Here is a 17,890-nt window from a genome sequence, read left to right on the forward strand (position 1 = left end):
TTTGTGTGGATTGAATTTAGATTCCTCTTAATCGCAATACATTTGTGTTTTAAATTGGGATTTTTCCCAGCGTCTTGATTAGCATTTTCTTTAATAGCTGCCTCTAAAGTCTGAGTTTGCAAGCTATTTCCTCTGTATGGGCTTACATGTCTACATTGGGATGTTATTAGAAAATGTTTTAATTAAAATGTTACACATAATATGCGCATAGTGTCTATCCAGTGTTCTCTGGGGAAATCCCATGGTCTGTTGCTTTGCTGCCGAGCAGTGTGCATCCTAGGATTGTTTTCTCTGTGAATTATGGAAAGTCAAGTGGTGATGCAGAGGTTAGGAGTTGCTGCTGGTTCCAATGGACAGCATTGTTCAAGGGCTAAAGCACATGGCTGGGCCTGCATGTTTTGCAGGAGGGCATTCTGGTTCAGGATAGTGCCCATGAGTTGCCTCTGCATCAGTCTTTTTCCAGGCTCTCTATGAGCATGGTGATTCTGTCCTTGGTCACTGCCATGATCGTCTGAAATGACTGCATTTCTTTGTCCTTCTGAGTCTTGTATAACCTCCACCTCTCAGCCAGCCTGGCTTTCCTCTGAAATAGATTCTGCAAACATGTTGTCCGGAGTCTTTCTTTTTCTCCCCCTCAGATTGGTCAGCTTGTCAGTAGGAGATAGAGACTGTGTCCTTGATGGTCTGGCTGTAGCAGTGCTTTAGAAGTGTGGGGAAGGGTGTGTGTGGAATCATTGCTTATTGTTCATATCCCAGACAAAAAAACCAGCTATCAGATTTAAGTATGTCTGTGATCTTACCTCCTTGAGACCCTTCTCATTCTTGGAAGAAACTCTGAGATCTAAGTGGTCAGCATATATGAGTGCTGGGTACATTTGGATTTCAGTGTGCGATCTGTCTGCATCCATATTATTGGGGTGAGGTGGCTCCAAGTTTATTTTTGCAGTTTTGTTCATGTGCTGGGTCATAGGTGTAAAGAGAGGGGTCATGGGGGTGAGCTGGATAGTAATTCCCTCTACATCGTCTTTAATGCTGTCCTTCTTGATGACATTATGCAGAGGTGGATGACTAGGAGGTAGAAAATGGTCTTACTCAAAAAAGCAAAGGGCGGACCAGCAAGCTAGGTTGTGAAGTTATTTACCAGGATGATCCCCAACCCCAGAGAAGCATTGTAGGAGTGGAAGGGGCTTGCAAGCTATACCGGGCGACATGGGCATGTAGCTATTCATGTGCAAAACAAAATAGTTATTTCTCTAAGTCTGCAGAGGAGATATAACAGAATTAAAGACTGAGAAATGGCAGAGAAGAATAGATTGTCAACTACAGTGTGTTACAGGAGGAACAGTATTGTTTGTGCCTTGATCAGACATACCGTGTTCACTTATGCCTCAGGTAAACTAAGAAAACTAAACAGACTTTTCTTTTTCTTCCCTATAAGCACTCTCTCAATATACTGTTGAAGTTTGCACAAATGCATTAATTTATTCAAATCTGTTACAGGAGCAGAGGTGGGAGGCAGACTGCGACTATGCCATGCTGTCTGGTGCCATTTGGAAGCACGCAATGCGGGGGTGGAGGGCACAGAGGCTCTTAGCTCACATCCACCAATAATAATAAATGGAAAAGAGAGGTATTTATGTGCTGAAATTCCCCCATGGGATGTGATTTTGTCCCCGGCCTGGGTTTCTGGCTGGGACTCCGGATCATCCAATGCAGGGCAGGAATTAGTCCATTGTTGCAGTGCAGGACTGGGTCTGTCTTTCAATCTGGTCCTGAGTCTCAATAGATCCTGGCTCTCAGGGGGCAGCTCTTCTCCAGCATCCTTCTGCTCATCCTCTGATTGGTCTAGTCAGTCATCCTTGATGATGGAGGGAGAGTGAGGACATCAGGCTCTGAACAGTGCCTGGGAGAAGTCGTGCTAAACTTGGGTAGAATTCTGTCCAGTTTGTTAAAAGTTGAATAGGTCAAATACCCCTCCAGGAATGTCTCCTTTTATCCCTCATTTAATATACTTTTTCCTGAGCCGCTTGCTCTTTCTCTGGCAGTGGTTGATGTCCCGGTCTTGACCCCTCCTCGCAGACATCTGCTTCGCAGTGTCCATGAGAAGATTCTTATTCCTGTGGCTGGCCACAAGAAGTTCATGAACTGATGCTTCTACCCGGATGTCAGTGAGATCCAGGGTCTTGGCATGGGTCCAAGCAGTTGCATGAAGCATGTTGTGGGACTTCTGAAGTGCTATTGCAGTTGTATTGCCAGAATAATGATATACTGGGATCCAGGAGGAAATGGGCAAAATCTGGCTGTACACCACCTTTTAAAGGAGGGAAGGGTCATCCTGGAAACTTGACACCACAGCAGGGAGGGCACACAAGTAAACAGACAGATCAGTAATGGTTGACCTGCAAAGCACTGTGGGATAGACAATGAAAGCATGCAAAAAGTGGTGCACAGCAATTGCATGCACATGAACAAAAGACTGAACTAATTCAATTCTAATCAAACCTAGTCTGCCTTGCAAGAGGACTGTGGAGTTCTTAAAAATGCAGAGTTAGTGTGGAGTGATGGGTTGTTATGGTATGCAAACATTTTCAAATTGGACTAACTTGATTTGATCCAGTTTAAAATCCCTGTGTAGAGAAGCCCTTAGAAACTTAATATTTGTACAGTGGTTTACATGATTAAAGGATTAAATTATTTTTAGGCAGAAGGCCTTTCTCTCATTTCAGCCCTTCCAGACCACAAAAATGCTTTTGGGTTGCTTTAGGCCTGTTTCTGCCCCTCTACCCTCCTTTTACAAAAGCAACTTTAACAAGTGGCACTGTCCTATTGGTCTATTAGGATGTCTTTACTACACAGTTAACTCAGGCCCTTACTCAGGTGTTTTTTCTAATCCCCAACTGTCATCCTGGTAAAACCTCACTGACCTTTGGTCCAGGCTGGCTGGCATAGCTGGGAGTATAGGCTAGAGCTCAGTGCTGCTTTCACTCTGACTGGTAGTTTGTCCCCTGTGTAGTGAGAACAACAAGCTACATCAGTTGAGTGCTGATAATCCTCCAAAACCTTTCCGCAATTCCCCACCACGCCCTGCCCCCTCAGTGTCAGGAAGGACATACAAATTTTCCCACTACCCCCTGGCAAGGAATCAGAGTGGCTGAGCTTTCTGCAGCATAAAGAACAATGAAATATGCCCTCAAAAGTCCTAGCAACACACATCAGTAAGTGCAGCACCAGTGAGGACACTAATTTGGGAATGGTTTGCAGTGTGTCTGCTCACACCTGAACTAAACTAACCTGAAAGCTGATCACCCAAGCTGACTCTGCAGTGAACACATACCTTTAGCTTTATGGTGTATGTTCAGGCAGTAAGTGCCAGTGGCATATCCTTGGGTGGACCCTACATTCTCCATTTTTTTGAAATTTGAATTTTTAAAATAAAAATAAGTTTGTAACTTGGAATTTAAGTCTCTTATGGTTTAACTGTTGATCTCACTTTGATTAAGAATAGCAAAACATAATTGGTGTGGGATTGTAATTGGCCTTTAGATTGCTACGTAATCTTTTCATGAAACTGCTCGTGCACTGTGCTCTAGAGGTACTCCTAGTTGCTCTCTTGTGGAGGTAAAATCTACTTAAAGAACATTCACGTTGGAAAGTCAAGCCCTTGGAAGTTAAGAAAGGCTTGATGTAAGGTTGTCTGTGCAGCCTTGATTTGGCCCCATTATGCATAATATGCATTATAATACAGTTTTTAATTACATGATAATTAAGGATAAGATTGTCATGGAATCCGTGACTTCCTGCAACCTCCATGACATTTTCTGCTTCAGCTGGCGGAGTGGGGCAAGAGCTGTCAGTTGGCAGGGATCCCACTGGCTCCATGCCCCCATGTGCAGGGAGAAAGGGGGACCCAGAGGTCCAAGCTGCAGAAAACAGTGGGGGATCCCTGGAGCTCCCTGCCGCTGCCCGTGGCCCCTGCAGCTGGCGAGTGGCTGGGGTTGGGGGTTGTCCCTGAAGCGGTCGAGGCTCCCAGCTGTCACTGGTGGCCCCTGCAGCTCCCAGCTGCCATGCGTGGTGAGGCCTCCTGGAGTTCCAATCACTGCTGCGGGAGATGGAGAGATCCTGGAACTCTGAGCCGCCAAGGGGCAGCCCTTTGAGCTTGAGCTGCAACTGTGGGGGGTGGGAGATCCCCGCAACTCCTTGGCCGCCAGCTCCCTGCCTCTGCAGGCTTGGTAGGGGGACTCAGCCCCCGCTACTCTCATCTCACCCCCACCCACCAGTCAGCCCTATTTTGTAATAGATCGTTTTTAATTAAAAGTCAGGGAGAGGTCACGGTTTCCGTTAATTTTTCCTTATTGCCTGTGACCTCTCCCTGACTTCTACTAAAAAATAAGTTACAAAATCTAACCTTAATGATGATACACTATTTTTTACCCCAGGACTGCACCTCCCTCCCCCACGTTTCATTCAGTGCATTGGTAGGGCACACAAGAAAGCCATGATTAATTTTGAACATTCATCCTTAAATTTGGCATGTCTAAATTTCAACTGATTTTTGCAGCCTAAATATTCTTTTTACTGTAGCTTTTTTTTCTTTGTAGTAAGATGATGACCCATGTGATTATAGTAGGATTGAAGGATCTCCCATACAGGAACTGGAGCTGTTAAGGAAAGTGCAAGATTTGCTTTCAGAGTCAAAGTGAAGCAGAATGCTTGATTAAAACTAACATTAGTTCTGTGTATGTAGTTAAACAACAACTTTGTTCTGCATTGTTCATTTATTTCTGTTAGTAACTTTAGTGAAGAATAAGACCAGTGTAGATTACAGGGAACTTGAAAAAAATCTTCCTTTCTTAAAGGGAGCCTATGTCAATTTGAAAGATTAAAGAAAACTAATTTTAAAATACCCAATTTTCTAACAGTGCAGCCTCTCATAGCGTGCCTTTTTAGCCACCCCCTCCCCCCTCCCCCCACTTTTTCTGCTCTCTAGTTGGTGTATTTTTAAGAGTCTTTCTGCAGGGGAACATGAGCTGTTTGGCGTCCTCTCTTTTCAGTCTTGCTTCCTGTCTGTGCTCCTTCCTCTTTACTCAGCTCATGTATTCTCTGTGGGAAGGTGTTCCCGCTGTCCTGGCCCCAGTGCTGGGTCCCAAGAAGAGGAGAAAGAATACCTCTGATCTCCAGATCAGCTGTTTCTCCTTGCCGTGTTCTGTAGATGGAAGTTGGTGAGGCGGAATCTTCACTGCTTTCCATTCAGGATCTGGTGAGGGATTTCATCCAATGCTTTGCTTCTTTTTTGTCTGTCCCTCTCTTGGACCCCAGGGGTGGAAGTCAGAGGAGAAAGTGAACTAATTCTTACCCTACTTGGCTGTTTGAGTATTCCTTGAGTCTTGTTAAGGTGGGAGAACCTCTCTCTCAGGTTCTCTTGGGTCATGTTGCTAGCAGGTGCTTCCTTGACTCCAAACCTCACATTGCAACAGTAGCCCTATGCCTTCTTTTAGGGTCTGGGGGAGAATACACAGATGCCGTTATCTCAGAGCTATGCATAAATGGTGTAATCACTCCAACATGTGATTATCAGATGTCTATATTATAATGGAAAGAATCAGGGATAGTTACTAATATATTTGAGTTTTAGTAATCTCAGGGGTTTAAAATATATTGGTTTAATTGCTGCCTCCAAAGCTGAACAGGCCATTCTTTCTCATGATTGGTGGAGGATTAACTAACCTGATGAGCCAAGTCTATACTGAGGGGGGAAAAAAGATATATTTTAATGTTCGCCGTTTTGTGAAGTACACCATTTTTTTCCAAAGGCATGTCTACACTACCAAATTAAGTCAACCTATGTTAGGACAACTTACACCACTGACTTACTGTGGTTTTTCATGTCCACATTATGCTGCTGCTTTTGGTGGTGTGCATCCTCAGCAGGAGCACTTCCACCGACTTAAGAGGGGCTGGGAACCGACTTAAGAGGGGCTGGGAACCTGAGCTCTCAGCTCTGCATAGAGCTCCCCTCTGGGAGGCCAGCTGCCACCCAAGCTCTCAGCTCCATGTGGAGCTCCCTGCTGGCAGGCTGGCTGCTTCCCCAGACACCTAGCTCTCCACTCCCAACCAGGAGCCTGGCTGCCTCTCCCCTTCCCTGGGCTCTCGGCTCCCTGCTGGAATCCCAGCTTTACTGGTTTAACTAAACTGATTTTTGAAACATTTTAAATTTTGTGCGAGTTTTTCTTGTATGGACAAGACCTTAGACCAGGGATAGTCAATTATTTCTTGGTCAAGGGATAGTCAAAGTCCAGACTCCAGAGAAACATTTTTTACGCAGCAACAATAACAATTATGATAAGTAAATAAAAATTTTGCAGTCTGTTCAAAAGCATCTGCTGGTCTGGGTTTGGTCCGCGGTCCGCCTATTGACTACCCATGCCTTAGATTGCATGTTCATTAGATGGTCTGTTGTTAGCATTGTGCATTGTTAGCATTCAGTTAAGCACCCCCAACTATGGTTAAGAATCATCTGACAATTTAAAAATTTCCTGTAAGAGAAATAATTTCTCTCACCGCCACTTCTACAAAGCATATCCAGAAGCAGTGAAAGATTGCACAAGTATTGCATCTCCCTTAGCAGGAGAAGTAGAGGAAATAGATTGATAGAATGTGCTGCTTGGGCTTCACTGGACAGACAAAGCAGCGCACAATCCCCAATAGAGGGTACATCCAAAGTACCTTTGTCTTATCTTCCTTGCCTCTATTGTAAAGTATCCGATGGTGTCGGAGATGCTGTCTTGCACAAATAGATTCAATTGTGAAATGCTCAGATACTATGGTAATGGGGGCCGTTTTACAAAGTATGTAAGATACAGTGAAATATTCAGTACTCTTCTCTGTGTCACTTTTGCGTAAGGAGAAATGTTGTCTATTTATTTAAAAATAAGTATAGGAACCTTCTAGTACTTTGTGGTGTGTTTCAACTAGCAAAAATCAGATGTAATTCCATACCTGTGTTAATAATTTGGCTGCCATTCTCGTTACTACTGATAGTATCTCTTCTCTCTTCTCTCCTCCTTCCCCCCCCCGCTGGGCCGGGCCAACAGGCGATATAAGTAACACAGTCTACACAGATACTGCGATGCCCTAACTATGTTGACTTAAGTGCTACGCCTCTCGTGGAGTTGGAGTTATTAGGTCGGTGTAGTGGGGGACTTATATCGGCAGAAGTAATGCTGTAGTTTAGACGCTTAAAGTTAGGTCAACGTAAGGTAGATTACGTCGACCTAACTCTAGTGTAGACCTGGCCATAACTATGGTGACCTAAGTCCCTGGTGTAGACAGCACTACTAAGGCATTGTCCACACTAGAAAAATAAGTCAATCTAACATAGGTTGACTTGCAGCCACCGCAGTGCAGTTGCTGATGTCCGCACTATCCTCGTTGGGTCAGTGGAGTGTGTCCTCACCAGGAGCACTTCCTCCAACCTAAGAGGGGCAGCGTGTGGAGCTGAGAGTCCAGTCTTTCAGCTTCCTGCTGGGAGCCCCACAACTCCCAGGCTGCTGGTGGGCTGCTCTCCCACCCCACTACTCCTTGTTCCCTGCTGGGAGCCAGCCCTCAGTTTCTCCCTTCCCTGTTCTCTGCCAAGAGCTGGGAGGGGAGAGCTGCCCTGGGCTTCTGTTCCCCAGTCTGCTGGGAACCGGGCAGCCTTATTATGAAATTGACAAGGCTGCCCAAGCTCCGAGGAAGCTGTGGAGAAATGCCCAGGCCTCTTGCCCCCCTCACAGCCGAGAGCAGGGTCCAGCCAACTATGCTTCTTGTCCTGCTTGCAGCTGGGAGCAGGACCCAGCTGGTCAGCTCTTAGGAGGGCTTTGAAGCAGTGAAATTGACAAGAATGACAGCCCCACAGTTGATGTAAGGGGTACACAGTGTCTACATTGACATTTGGTAACCCTACTTAAGCTGACGTAAGTTCTACACCTCTCTTCGAGGTGGTTATATTGTGTCGGAAAAACGGGGCAGTTTTGTTGGCAGGGAGTGATTGCAATGTGTACACAAGCACTGTTGTTGAAAAAAGCTGACTTTCATCAATAAAATAGTCTAGTGTAGACCAAACCTTACCTACTGCTTGTTGAGGAGATGGATTAACTACAGGAGAACTCCTTATGTCACTGTAGTGAGTATCTAAGCCGAAGTGCTACAGTGGTATAACTGCAGCTGTGCTGCTGTAGCTTTTAAGTGTAGATATACCCCTAAAGAGCGCATCTTCAGGTCTGGGAATAGTTCTCAGAAGTGGAACAGATAATTTAAAGTAAGTAGTTAACACATATTCTAAGTAATAACACACACTCCACATAACTAGAACCCATATGGCGTATCATTAAACTTAATGCGGACCAGATCCTGAAAGAAACCTTTCCTGAACCCTCCTTTTTGGCTGTCAAACAATCCCCCCTGCCCCCCCCTTAATCTTGCCAAGCTCATAATGGGAAGCAAGCATCCACAGACCAGGACACAACTCCTCAAAGCATCAGCAGACCCGGTCATAACATTGATAGGTCTGCAGGTTTTGCCTCTTACCTAAATACCTCCCACAACACATCTTTCAAGATACATGGACCATTTGACATAGTTACCATATTTCAGGTTCCCAAAAAGAGTACACTGCTGGGGGGAAGGGGACCTGGGGGGAGGAGACCTGCTGGGGGGGTACCCACTCACTGGATGTGGGGAGCAGCATCACTCCCTGTCACGTTTGCAGGGTAGTTGGTGGAAGCCCAGGATGCAATGATAGCTGTCAATCAGTACCTCCCTGTGGGATCCCCTCCCCAGGCCTGGGAGCTGGGGTCTGGGTGGGTGGGATCCAGCAGCTGGGGCTGCTGGGGATTGGACCAGTAAACTGTGGATGCAGGGGAGGGATCAATCGGGAAGTAGACCGATCGGAGTTCTTTCTGAGCTTTGGTATCTGCTCTGCAAAAATCCTGGACGCTTCCTGTTGGAAAACTCCCTCTGGACAGAGGATGGAGCCTCAAAAAAGCGGCAATGTCCGAGGAAACCCAGATGTTTGGTAACCTTACCTACACAGGTCTATTACAACATGTGCTGTACCTCATCCAGGGCACTAAATGCCCCAATAACTATTATGTGGATGAAACCAGACAATCACAACTCTCACAGAAACATTAAAGACAGAAACACCATATAAAACGGGTGAACATTTTTGACACAAAGATTACTCCATATTTGTCTTATCAATCCTCGTTGTCAAAGGAAACCTTTGCAATACCTTCAAAAGATGAGCCTGGGGGCTTAAATTCATAACTTTGCTGGACACTAAAAATCATGGTTTTAATAAAGATACTGGATTTATGGCTTATTACAACTATTTTGTAACACACTAGCCTTCTTTTTGTCCTATGACTGCAAAGGTGTTAATGGGCCACTTCACCTTGAATAATCTCTTAAAATGTGTTAACTACTTATGCTAAATAATCTGTTCCACCTTGTATTTTGTTGTGACACTTCAGTGCCTTCCCCAGACCTCAAAAAGAGCTCTGTGTAGCTCAAAAGCTTGTCTCTTTCACAAACAGACGTTGGTCCAATAAAATGTATTATCTCACCCGCCTTGTGTCTCTAATATCCTGTTACAACATGCCTACAACAACACTTCTGTCTGTATTTTAAATAATTTAATCTCTTGGCGTAATTGCTGATATTGCACCACTGATTAAATAGAATAAGGTAAAATTGTGTTTAATCATGAAAGTTTTGTAACAATCTTTTTTGTGTGCGCGCCTTTCTTTGCTATCTCACCACTCACACACATTTTATCTAATTCAATAGTATAGGCAAAAGAACATTCAGAGTAGGGTTTTTAACTTTTTCAGAATGCATGAGTTTACTTAAGCTTTTTTTTTAGAAAGCTGAAAAATCCTGTTTTTGATTATTGGCACACATTTATAATCATAAGTAGTAATTTTGTCTACAGTTTTTGAGTACTTATTTCATAATGCATAATATAAAGATAAAATACATTTGTTAGAATTATAGCAAACGTTCAAATTTGATGTTCTGGAGCTGACTGGTGGCATGGTCAATATCCTGCTAGAATAAGTGGCAGACAGGTAACTGTATAACACTGCTCTAGTTGCTATTTGGCTTCAGTAAAATATCACTGAAGTTATTTGATACTTAATTGCAGTGTTACGTCTCACTCAGCATGCCTCTTATGAGAGTATGCATGGGTAATTTTGAATCCTGTTTCTTAAATGTGGGTTTTATACAGAAGGCTATAAAGGTGTTTCAGAAATCTCTTTCCTCTCTACAGGTGGGAAGGACAAACCAAAAACCAATGCAGAAGAATTACAAATTAAAAAGGTAAAGAAGAAAAAGAAAAAGAAACATAAAGAATGTGAGAAAAGGAAGCGTCCAAAAATGTACAGTAAATCTATTCAGACCATCTGCTCAGGATTGGTTTCTGATGTTGAGGATCAAGAAGTTAAAGGCATCATAGATGATCATCTTAAGGATTTCAGTGAGAAGAGTATGGATCCTAAGAAGGACTGTGAGTCCAAGATACCAGAGAACAGTGAGTTTCCATTTGTCTCGTTAAAGGAGCCACGGGTTCAGAATAAACTCAAAAGGTTGGACACTTTGGAGTTCAAACAGCTCATTCATATTGAGCACCAGCCTAATGGAGGTGCATCAGTTATCCATGCCTACAGTAATGAACTCTCTCATTTGTCTCCTGTGGAGATGGAGAGGTTTGCAGAAGAGTTTGTGGGTCTGGTTTTTAGTGAAAATGAAAACTGTGCAGCTTACTATGTAATGGGTATTGTTCATGGGGCAGCTACTTATTTACCTGACTTTTTAGACTACTTTTCATTTAATTTTCCCAATTCACCAGTGAAAATGGAGATTTTGGGAAAGAAAGATATAGAGACAACGACTATGTCAAATTTCCATGCTCAGGTAAGAGGTTACACATTTTATTTTCTAAAAGCATCTAATGGTTTCAGACAAACTTAATTAATTTTTTTAGAATGTAGTTGCTATCTGCTAGGATGTATAGATAAAACAGAAGATTAGAAGCAAGAGAATATTTGAGTAATCAACTATTTATTCTTAAAATATAGAAAATAAGGAAGCTTTGTTTGGGTTCCAATGTTAAATTGTATTTTTTCTGATCAGTTGAAGTGGGTGTCCATGTATGCACTTCTGGAGATTGGTTTTCTTTGAGGAAAAATAGTGGTCACCTTTGGAGCATGAAAATGGATTTTCTCCTTGGGTCTGGCTTCATTTAGATATTTGGACATGAAACATCAGGTTACAACAGTTCTTATTTAATAAAATAGTAACATTTTATACATAGAGCCCATCCAATGAACAATTTATTGTATTTTAAGGTGTATATTGAGGCTTCTAAATGCATTCATATAATGGCACTGACTGGTGTTAACTATGTGGCTAAATGGAAGGTCAACTTCCTGATTTAGGTTTTATCTGAGGAAAGTTATTGTATAACCTCTAACGATATCTGCTGTTTGCTAAATATTTCTTAACTCTTTAAGAGGTATAAACGTATTATCTCTGAGGAACAAAAATAATTTCAATTTATATAACTTCAGGAGACTAATTATTTTTAGTTTAATTTAATTACCACGAGTGCAGTATAAATGCCTGTATAGATGTTCATGAAAGAACTAATAAAGCAAAGAATCCTATTTTTTACATCAAATTTGGATATTTACATTTAACTCTTTGCCAGAAAAAACAAGTTACTATGTAGTTTTTAAAGAATTTTCATATACCATTTAAAAACATCACACACAACTTTCATCTTACATAAATGTAATGATAAAAATTTGTGTTCAGATGTGAATAGTGTACTACACATCTAATGGAGGCTTTCTTTCTTTGTGTGTAAAGCTTTGCAAAATAACCTTTTGCTAAAACATGTATCGCATACAGAAAAGAACTGTCCAGAAAGAACATCCAGAGTTAAAACACATGCTGTGAAAACTCCTGTTGGTTAACAAAGCATCCTCTTTTGCTATAGAATGGTACAGATATTTGTGGCAGTACTGAATATAGGCAAAGTCTTATTCCCCTTCCTAAATGTCATCGAAGTTAATGGAGGTTAAAAGTAAAGACTTCTAGACTTATGAAATAAGAACAGTTTTGGTGGTTATTCTACGAGGCAACTTAAAATAGTCAAGATGAATCCATGTTTGGATGTAATTGTGGTCTTTAATTACATACATGGTGCCTAAATACTGTGGTGATATACACATTAGAAGTGAGTTTTTAGATGAATAAACCACCCTGAAGCTATGGGTTGATTATCTGTATGATTATGATAAGAAAAGTATGTGAAGATGGCACTTTTAGCTGAACTTTTCCCTGTGTATATTCTGGTTCATATCTGCTTGTTTCAAGTGACATGTATGTCTGCTTTTTCTAGCACCAGAGATGAGATATATGCAGTTCTGGGAGATTAAACTAGATTCTTTTCTGTCTTGTGAATCAGTATAGTAAAATTTCAGTTGCAGCATCTGCTGTTGGAGCATAAGTCAGAATACAACTTGACTTTAGATCCCAGCTCAGTTTGCGTTACTCAGTTAGAAAAAATATCTTGTAAATAGAGCAAATTGAATCTGGAAACTTGAGATACATGGACCACTTCCATGCAATGTTAGTTGCATTTTACAGTAGAATCACATGTTTAAATATCATAATCAGAAACCTTTAAATACAACAGATTTTTTTTTGTACTTATTATAGAATCTTAGGAATGTAGGGCTGGAAGGGACCTTGAGAAACTGTCAGACCCAGCCACCTGCACTGTGCCAGGAACAAGTAAGCTTAGATCATCCTGACAGGTGTTTGTCTAACGTGTTCTTAAAAAAACTCAAATAATGGGGTTGCCACAGCCTCCCCTAGAAACATATTCCAGAGCTTAACTATCTTTATAGTTAATTTCTTTTCCTAATATCTAACCTAATTATGTTTAGTTACGTTCCCAGAGAGTCCTTCACTTGAAACTATTGCTGAGTACCTTTCTACATTCTCTCAAGTGGAGAGATTCTTCCAGTTTCTTTAATCTAATTATATCATATAGCAAACCAGTCTGAAATAATCCAATCCACTTGTTCCCTCCTTCCCATACCATTTATTTCTGCCATTCCCCCCTCCTATTTTTTTTCATTTCTGCTATTTTCTCCACGAGGAGTCATCAGTGATCTACTCTTGAGTCCTCATAAAAGCTTTGCATTTCAGCAGTCTCTCTTTGGATAAAGAAAGATTAATATAGCTCTTCTGTGGACTGTCATGGGGTCTGAAACTGTTAGAGAGGGAACACATGCTAAACTTTTCCCTTCAGTGTAACTAGAATTGAAACACCCAGAGTCACTTAGTCTAATAACTCGGACTGTGAATCTGAATCGCAGCACCATATTTCATTAACTGCCTCAGTTCTAGTAGCAGTGCCACCTGAACAAAATTACCGTTCACCAGAACCATTAATGGTCTCTGAGTTTTTTTCCTCCACTAAATTACGTTGGGTATCTTGTCTGTTTATACTGAGGCAGTTCGAGCAATAATAAACCCTTCACATTCTCTTAGTACAGTTAGGAGCACATCTCATTTCTCTGTGCTTTCTCTGGCTCGTTACATGGGCTTTTCTCACTCCAGCCTTCTTACTTTCAACTCACTCACCTCCCTTATGCTATTTCTATCACTTTACACTGCTTCCTATTAACTTTTCAGCCTTCCTTTCTCAAAGGGAATTTGTTGCTATTCCTATACTTTGCATTGATCTTTTTTTTGGTAGCCAACAGCTATGGAATGCTTAATGCCACATTCCATCTTTTCTCTTGTTTGACTAGCAGTATGGAGGGAAAGACTATTATTCTGTATTCTTTTACATTCCCCAGGATTTTTGTTGTTCTGTCAAGTTACAGAGAAGATCTTTTAATTTTTGGTTCTGCTTTGTAATTACATCTACGTGTGTTCATATAAATGGTAAATAGAATATCCTATTAAAACTATTCATTAATACCACACTCTACAGTAAGCTCCATTCCTTATTCATAATTACAACAGTTCTGTGGCCATTGGTTGTAAAAACTCCCTTTTTAAAATTTTCTGTGCTATAGTTGGAGACATACAAAAAGACTGAGGATGATAGGGGGTGAGGAAGCAAAAGATCCATGCATTAATGTATTCAACATTCTTTTTTCGTTTTCATTGTCTTCATTTTATTTGGAATGAGGGCTTTGTAACCTGTGTTTCTCTTGTCTGTGCTTTGTCATGTTTTCAGTAGAGTTGGTGTGCATTCTATGTTGACTGATCACTGGTCTCTCTGCATACCTTAGCTTGTCAGAATTTGGCTGCCTGACAGCTAATGCTTTGCTTCTCATGTATTTGCTAACTTAATAGGCACACTATATATATTGGGAAAATTCTGGTCTCATTTCCATCTTCTGTTTAATGTGTCCAGAAAACAGTGGAGTAAAGATCTTGGATGGCTGATCATTAAGGGCTAATGCTTCTAAACCTCCCCAATCTGTCTGCTTGCTTGTAATTTATATCCATCCTCTCATGTTTCTCATTCTGCCTCTAAGGCACATTTTAGGACTAAAAAGTTAAACTAAGATTCCTGCAGTCATTGGATAAGAGTCTCATAATTGCTTCATCCTGGCTGCAACATTTTTCTGAATATTTCCTGGTTACATAAGGGATTCTTACGCCTTCTGCTTCTGTTGCAGTACATCTTGAAGAAATTTCACGTTTTACTTTTCAAATCTGCCTGTAATCTGCATTGTAGAAGTCCTAGGCTTCTATCTCCCACATAGCTCCCATCTATGAGCTCTGTCTGCATAAAATCCAGTGGATAGGATGCTAGAGTATGAGTAGGGAGACAGATTCTGTTCCTAGTGACTCACTGTGTAGCCATGAAAAACTACTTAATTGTACTATTTTCCCTGTCTGTCAAGGAGAGCAACTGTCTCCATTTTACTAACCGCTTTAAGATCCTCTGAAGTCCATTGTATAACATGGAGAAGTATTATAATTATCACTGCGTCTTACTCTTTTGGTGAATCAGACTCATGTTTTGGAAGGGAAGCAGTCGGAGCTCCCTTCTGATCTCCAAAACTTGCAACATTCTCATTAGCTCTTCCAATTCAGCCTTACATAGTCTTTCACCTTGCTACTGTATGCAGTGTAGTTGTAATTTAAATCTTGGGCCAGACAACAGTTCATTTTGGATGTCCTTAACAGCCTTGCAGAGGCTTGCTTCAGAGCCTCATCTGTCATCCTGTTAATTTCATTTAGCGGAAATACCGACTTGAGGTTCCCTTCAATGTTTTTTTTTTTTTTTTTTCTCCAAGGCCTTATCCTAGCACCTGGATTCAGTCTCCAGCAAAATCTGAGGGAGGACTTCACTATGCTTTCATGATTTTTTGTTACCCCTTTCCTTGTCATATTAGCTGTTCTGTAATGGAACTTCTGTATTTCTCAGGTTAGTTTTTTCAATACCTGGTAATAAGGCCTGTCCTTCTGCATTTGGTGGATATTACTGTAATATTGGCAGTATATTACAGTAATACTACCTCATTAATAGTAATATATACCCTCAGATCTATGAGTGCTCTGATTCAATTTTGGAAATACAGTTAAGCTATATATGTATTCCCAAATGCTCTTTTTCTCCTCAAAATGATTTCTAGACATTCCTGTTCTTTATTTATTTGTTACTGCTTTGTGCTTCCTCAGGGTGCTCGGTCAGGATCAAGATATTCTGCTTTAATTCTCGTTGGAAGACGCCCATAACAGAATTTAAAGATATGCAAGTTCATGTGGCAGTGTAATCCTGTTGACAGGTGACAGCTAAAATCTCTGATCTTCTCCCTCAGGCCATAGGTGGTCGTTAAATATGTTGTTGAAGAATGTTACTGTTGCCAGGTTGTTTCGGTTGCTCAGTACTTCTGTTCTTGGAGCTCTAGTTTATCAGCACTAGCAGAGAATGCAGTTTGGTAATTCAGCAGACCTCAACTTTACTCTTAAAGAAAGACAGCAGGCATGATTCGGTGACACAGGCATTCTGCCAAGTTTACTGTTCTCAAAGCACAGTAATAGCATCCCATAGGAGCTACAGGTACACTAACACATGAGTGTTCAGTGGCAAGGAGTGGCTCAGATAGTGAGAATTTCTGTTGTCCCAATGGTCACGCAAAGGGTTAAGGCGAGATACCCCGATGTTTATAGATTTGAGACAAACAACTTACGTACCACCTTATGTGTTTCATGACATTTGATTGTTATCTCCATTTGTACCTTGCTCCAGATGTCTTGGGCAAAACATCCCTATTGATCAATTCTATCAAACCCTCATATGTTGTGTTAGGTCAGGATGTACCTGTGTTAAACTTTTGGAATGTGTTCACATACATACCCAGTATCTCTGTTGCTTCTTAGGTATGTCTGTATTATAGCAATGCTAGCAGTACCCTGGCCAAATTTATGTATCAGTGAACTTGTAAGCATCTGCTTTAATACATGGCCTGACTTTGCTGACTATGGTTCAGGCCTCAAATCTTATACCAGGCCTAGTGCTCCATGTTCTTTCTCTCCTCTACAGCCGTATATGTTTCAGTTGTCTGCAGTTTGTGTCTCTAAATCTGTCATCACAAGGAAGCTAGTTCCAAAATAGAACTCAATGGGAGCAGCCTTTTCCTACTTGTACATTCTTTCCTTGTATAGCCCCATCACTAAAACATCTGAGCACCACCTTTGTCTTGCAGTCATCCCATTTGTGTCTGAGTTATTCATTAACGCCAAGGCAAATGCCTTAAACATTCTCTTCTTGCTAACTACAGCCATATGCCCCTAGCATTGGATGACAGGTAATCCCTTTTTCCCCAGATCCCCAACGTGCATAACAAATACTTCACTATTAATAATTTTACTTTCTGAATCAATTTGCTATGCTTTATCTATGTCCTAGAGGGGTAAGTTCGGTGTTGAGTAGTTCTGTTATTTTAAGCAAACCTGGCTAGGCCACATACTCATGCCCCTGGTTCTCACTGCATCACTTGTCAGGTCATCCCTTCTGACCCTTCTGGATTTGGCTTTTTGTGTCTCCAGCCATCTTCTCTCTCAACTCATTTTTACCTATATTATGTTGTTCTCTCTTCATTGTCCTATGCCTCTAATTAATGCTACTCTCTGTGGTGGGTTTGTACTAGTCCCCTTTGTACATGAGCTGCTTGTTCTTTAATCTACTCCTTTTCCGATTTGTCAAATTCAGCTGCATGCCAACTTTCTATTTCTTTTGCTGCATAAAGAGGAATATTGCAGCATACTTGGTAATGAATACTTATCCCCTATCCACCTTGTTTTCTCGTCTCTTGGCCTTTGCACAAACACCTAGTTCTTTTCATTTGCTCATTTAATGGATTTTAAGGCCAGAAGGGACCTTATTTATCAGGGCCCTGTATATTCTACGATGTAACAAAATTCTGCAGAATTCAGCTCCATGCTACAGAGTTTTACTCTAGAATTTGACCTTTTATTTTAAAAATCAAAGGATATCTTCATGGTGTCAGCATAAATTAGTACTGCCATGGAATTAAAGGGTTCTGCTCTCATTTTGCTGGAGAGAACCCCTAGGCTCTGAACATTTTTGGTTGACTGCTTCCATAATACTGGCCATAGAATTTTTATTCAGTAATTCCTATGTCAAATACAATGAGTTGTGGTTGAACTAAAATATATAGAGAGAGCGAGCAACATCCAACCTTGATTGAAAGATGCCATGTGATGGAAATTCTAACCACGTCCTTTGGTAAGCTTTTCCCAATAATTAATTAATCTCATTGTTAAAGATTTGTCTTATTTCTAG

At 41.3% G+C, this 17,890-nt stretch overlaps 1 protein-coding gene across 2 annotated transcripts in view; it reads left to right on the forward strand.

The window, feature by feature from the left end:
* Positions 1 to 17,890, forward strand: part of RSBN1L (round spermatid basic protein 1 like) — a 96,376-nt gene that overhangs the window by 38,208 nt on the left and 40,278 nt on the right. The window contains exons 3-4 of one of the 2 annotated variants that reach the window (XM_067564531.1): positions 10,313 to 10,573; positions 10,892 to 10,956. In XM_067564531.1, coding sequence (XP_067420632.1) covers positions 10,313 to 10,573; positions 10,892 to 10,956 — 326 coding nt within the window. Of the gene's footprint in view, positions 1 to 10,312; positions 10,957 to 17,890 lie in introns of both variants that reach the window. The other variant, XM_067564529.1, reaches the window with a different exon arrangement.

The sequence above is a fragment of the Emydura macquarii genome, unplaced genomic scaffold, assembly GCF_026122565.2.
Source record: "Emydura macquarii macquarii isolate MOO-44397 ecotype Brisbane River unplaced genomic scaffold, CSIRO-AGI_Emac_v2 contig_2636, whole genome shotgun sequence".
Taxonomy (NCBI): domain Eukaryota; kingdom Metazoa; phylum Chordata; order Testudines; family Chelidae; genus Emydura; species Emydura macquarii.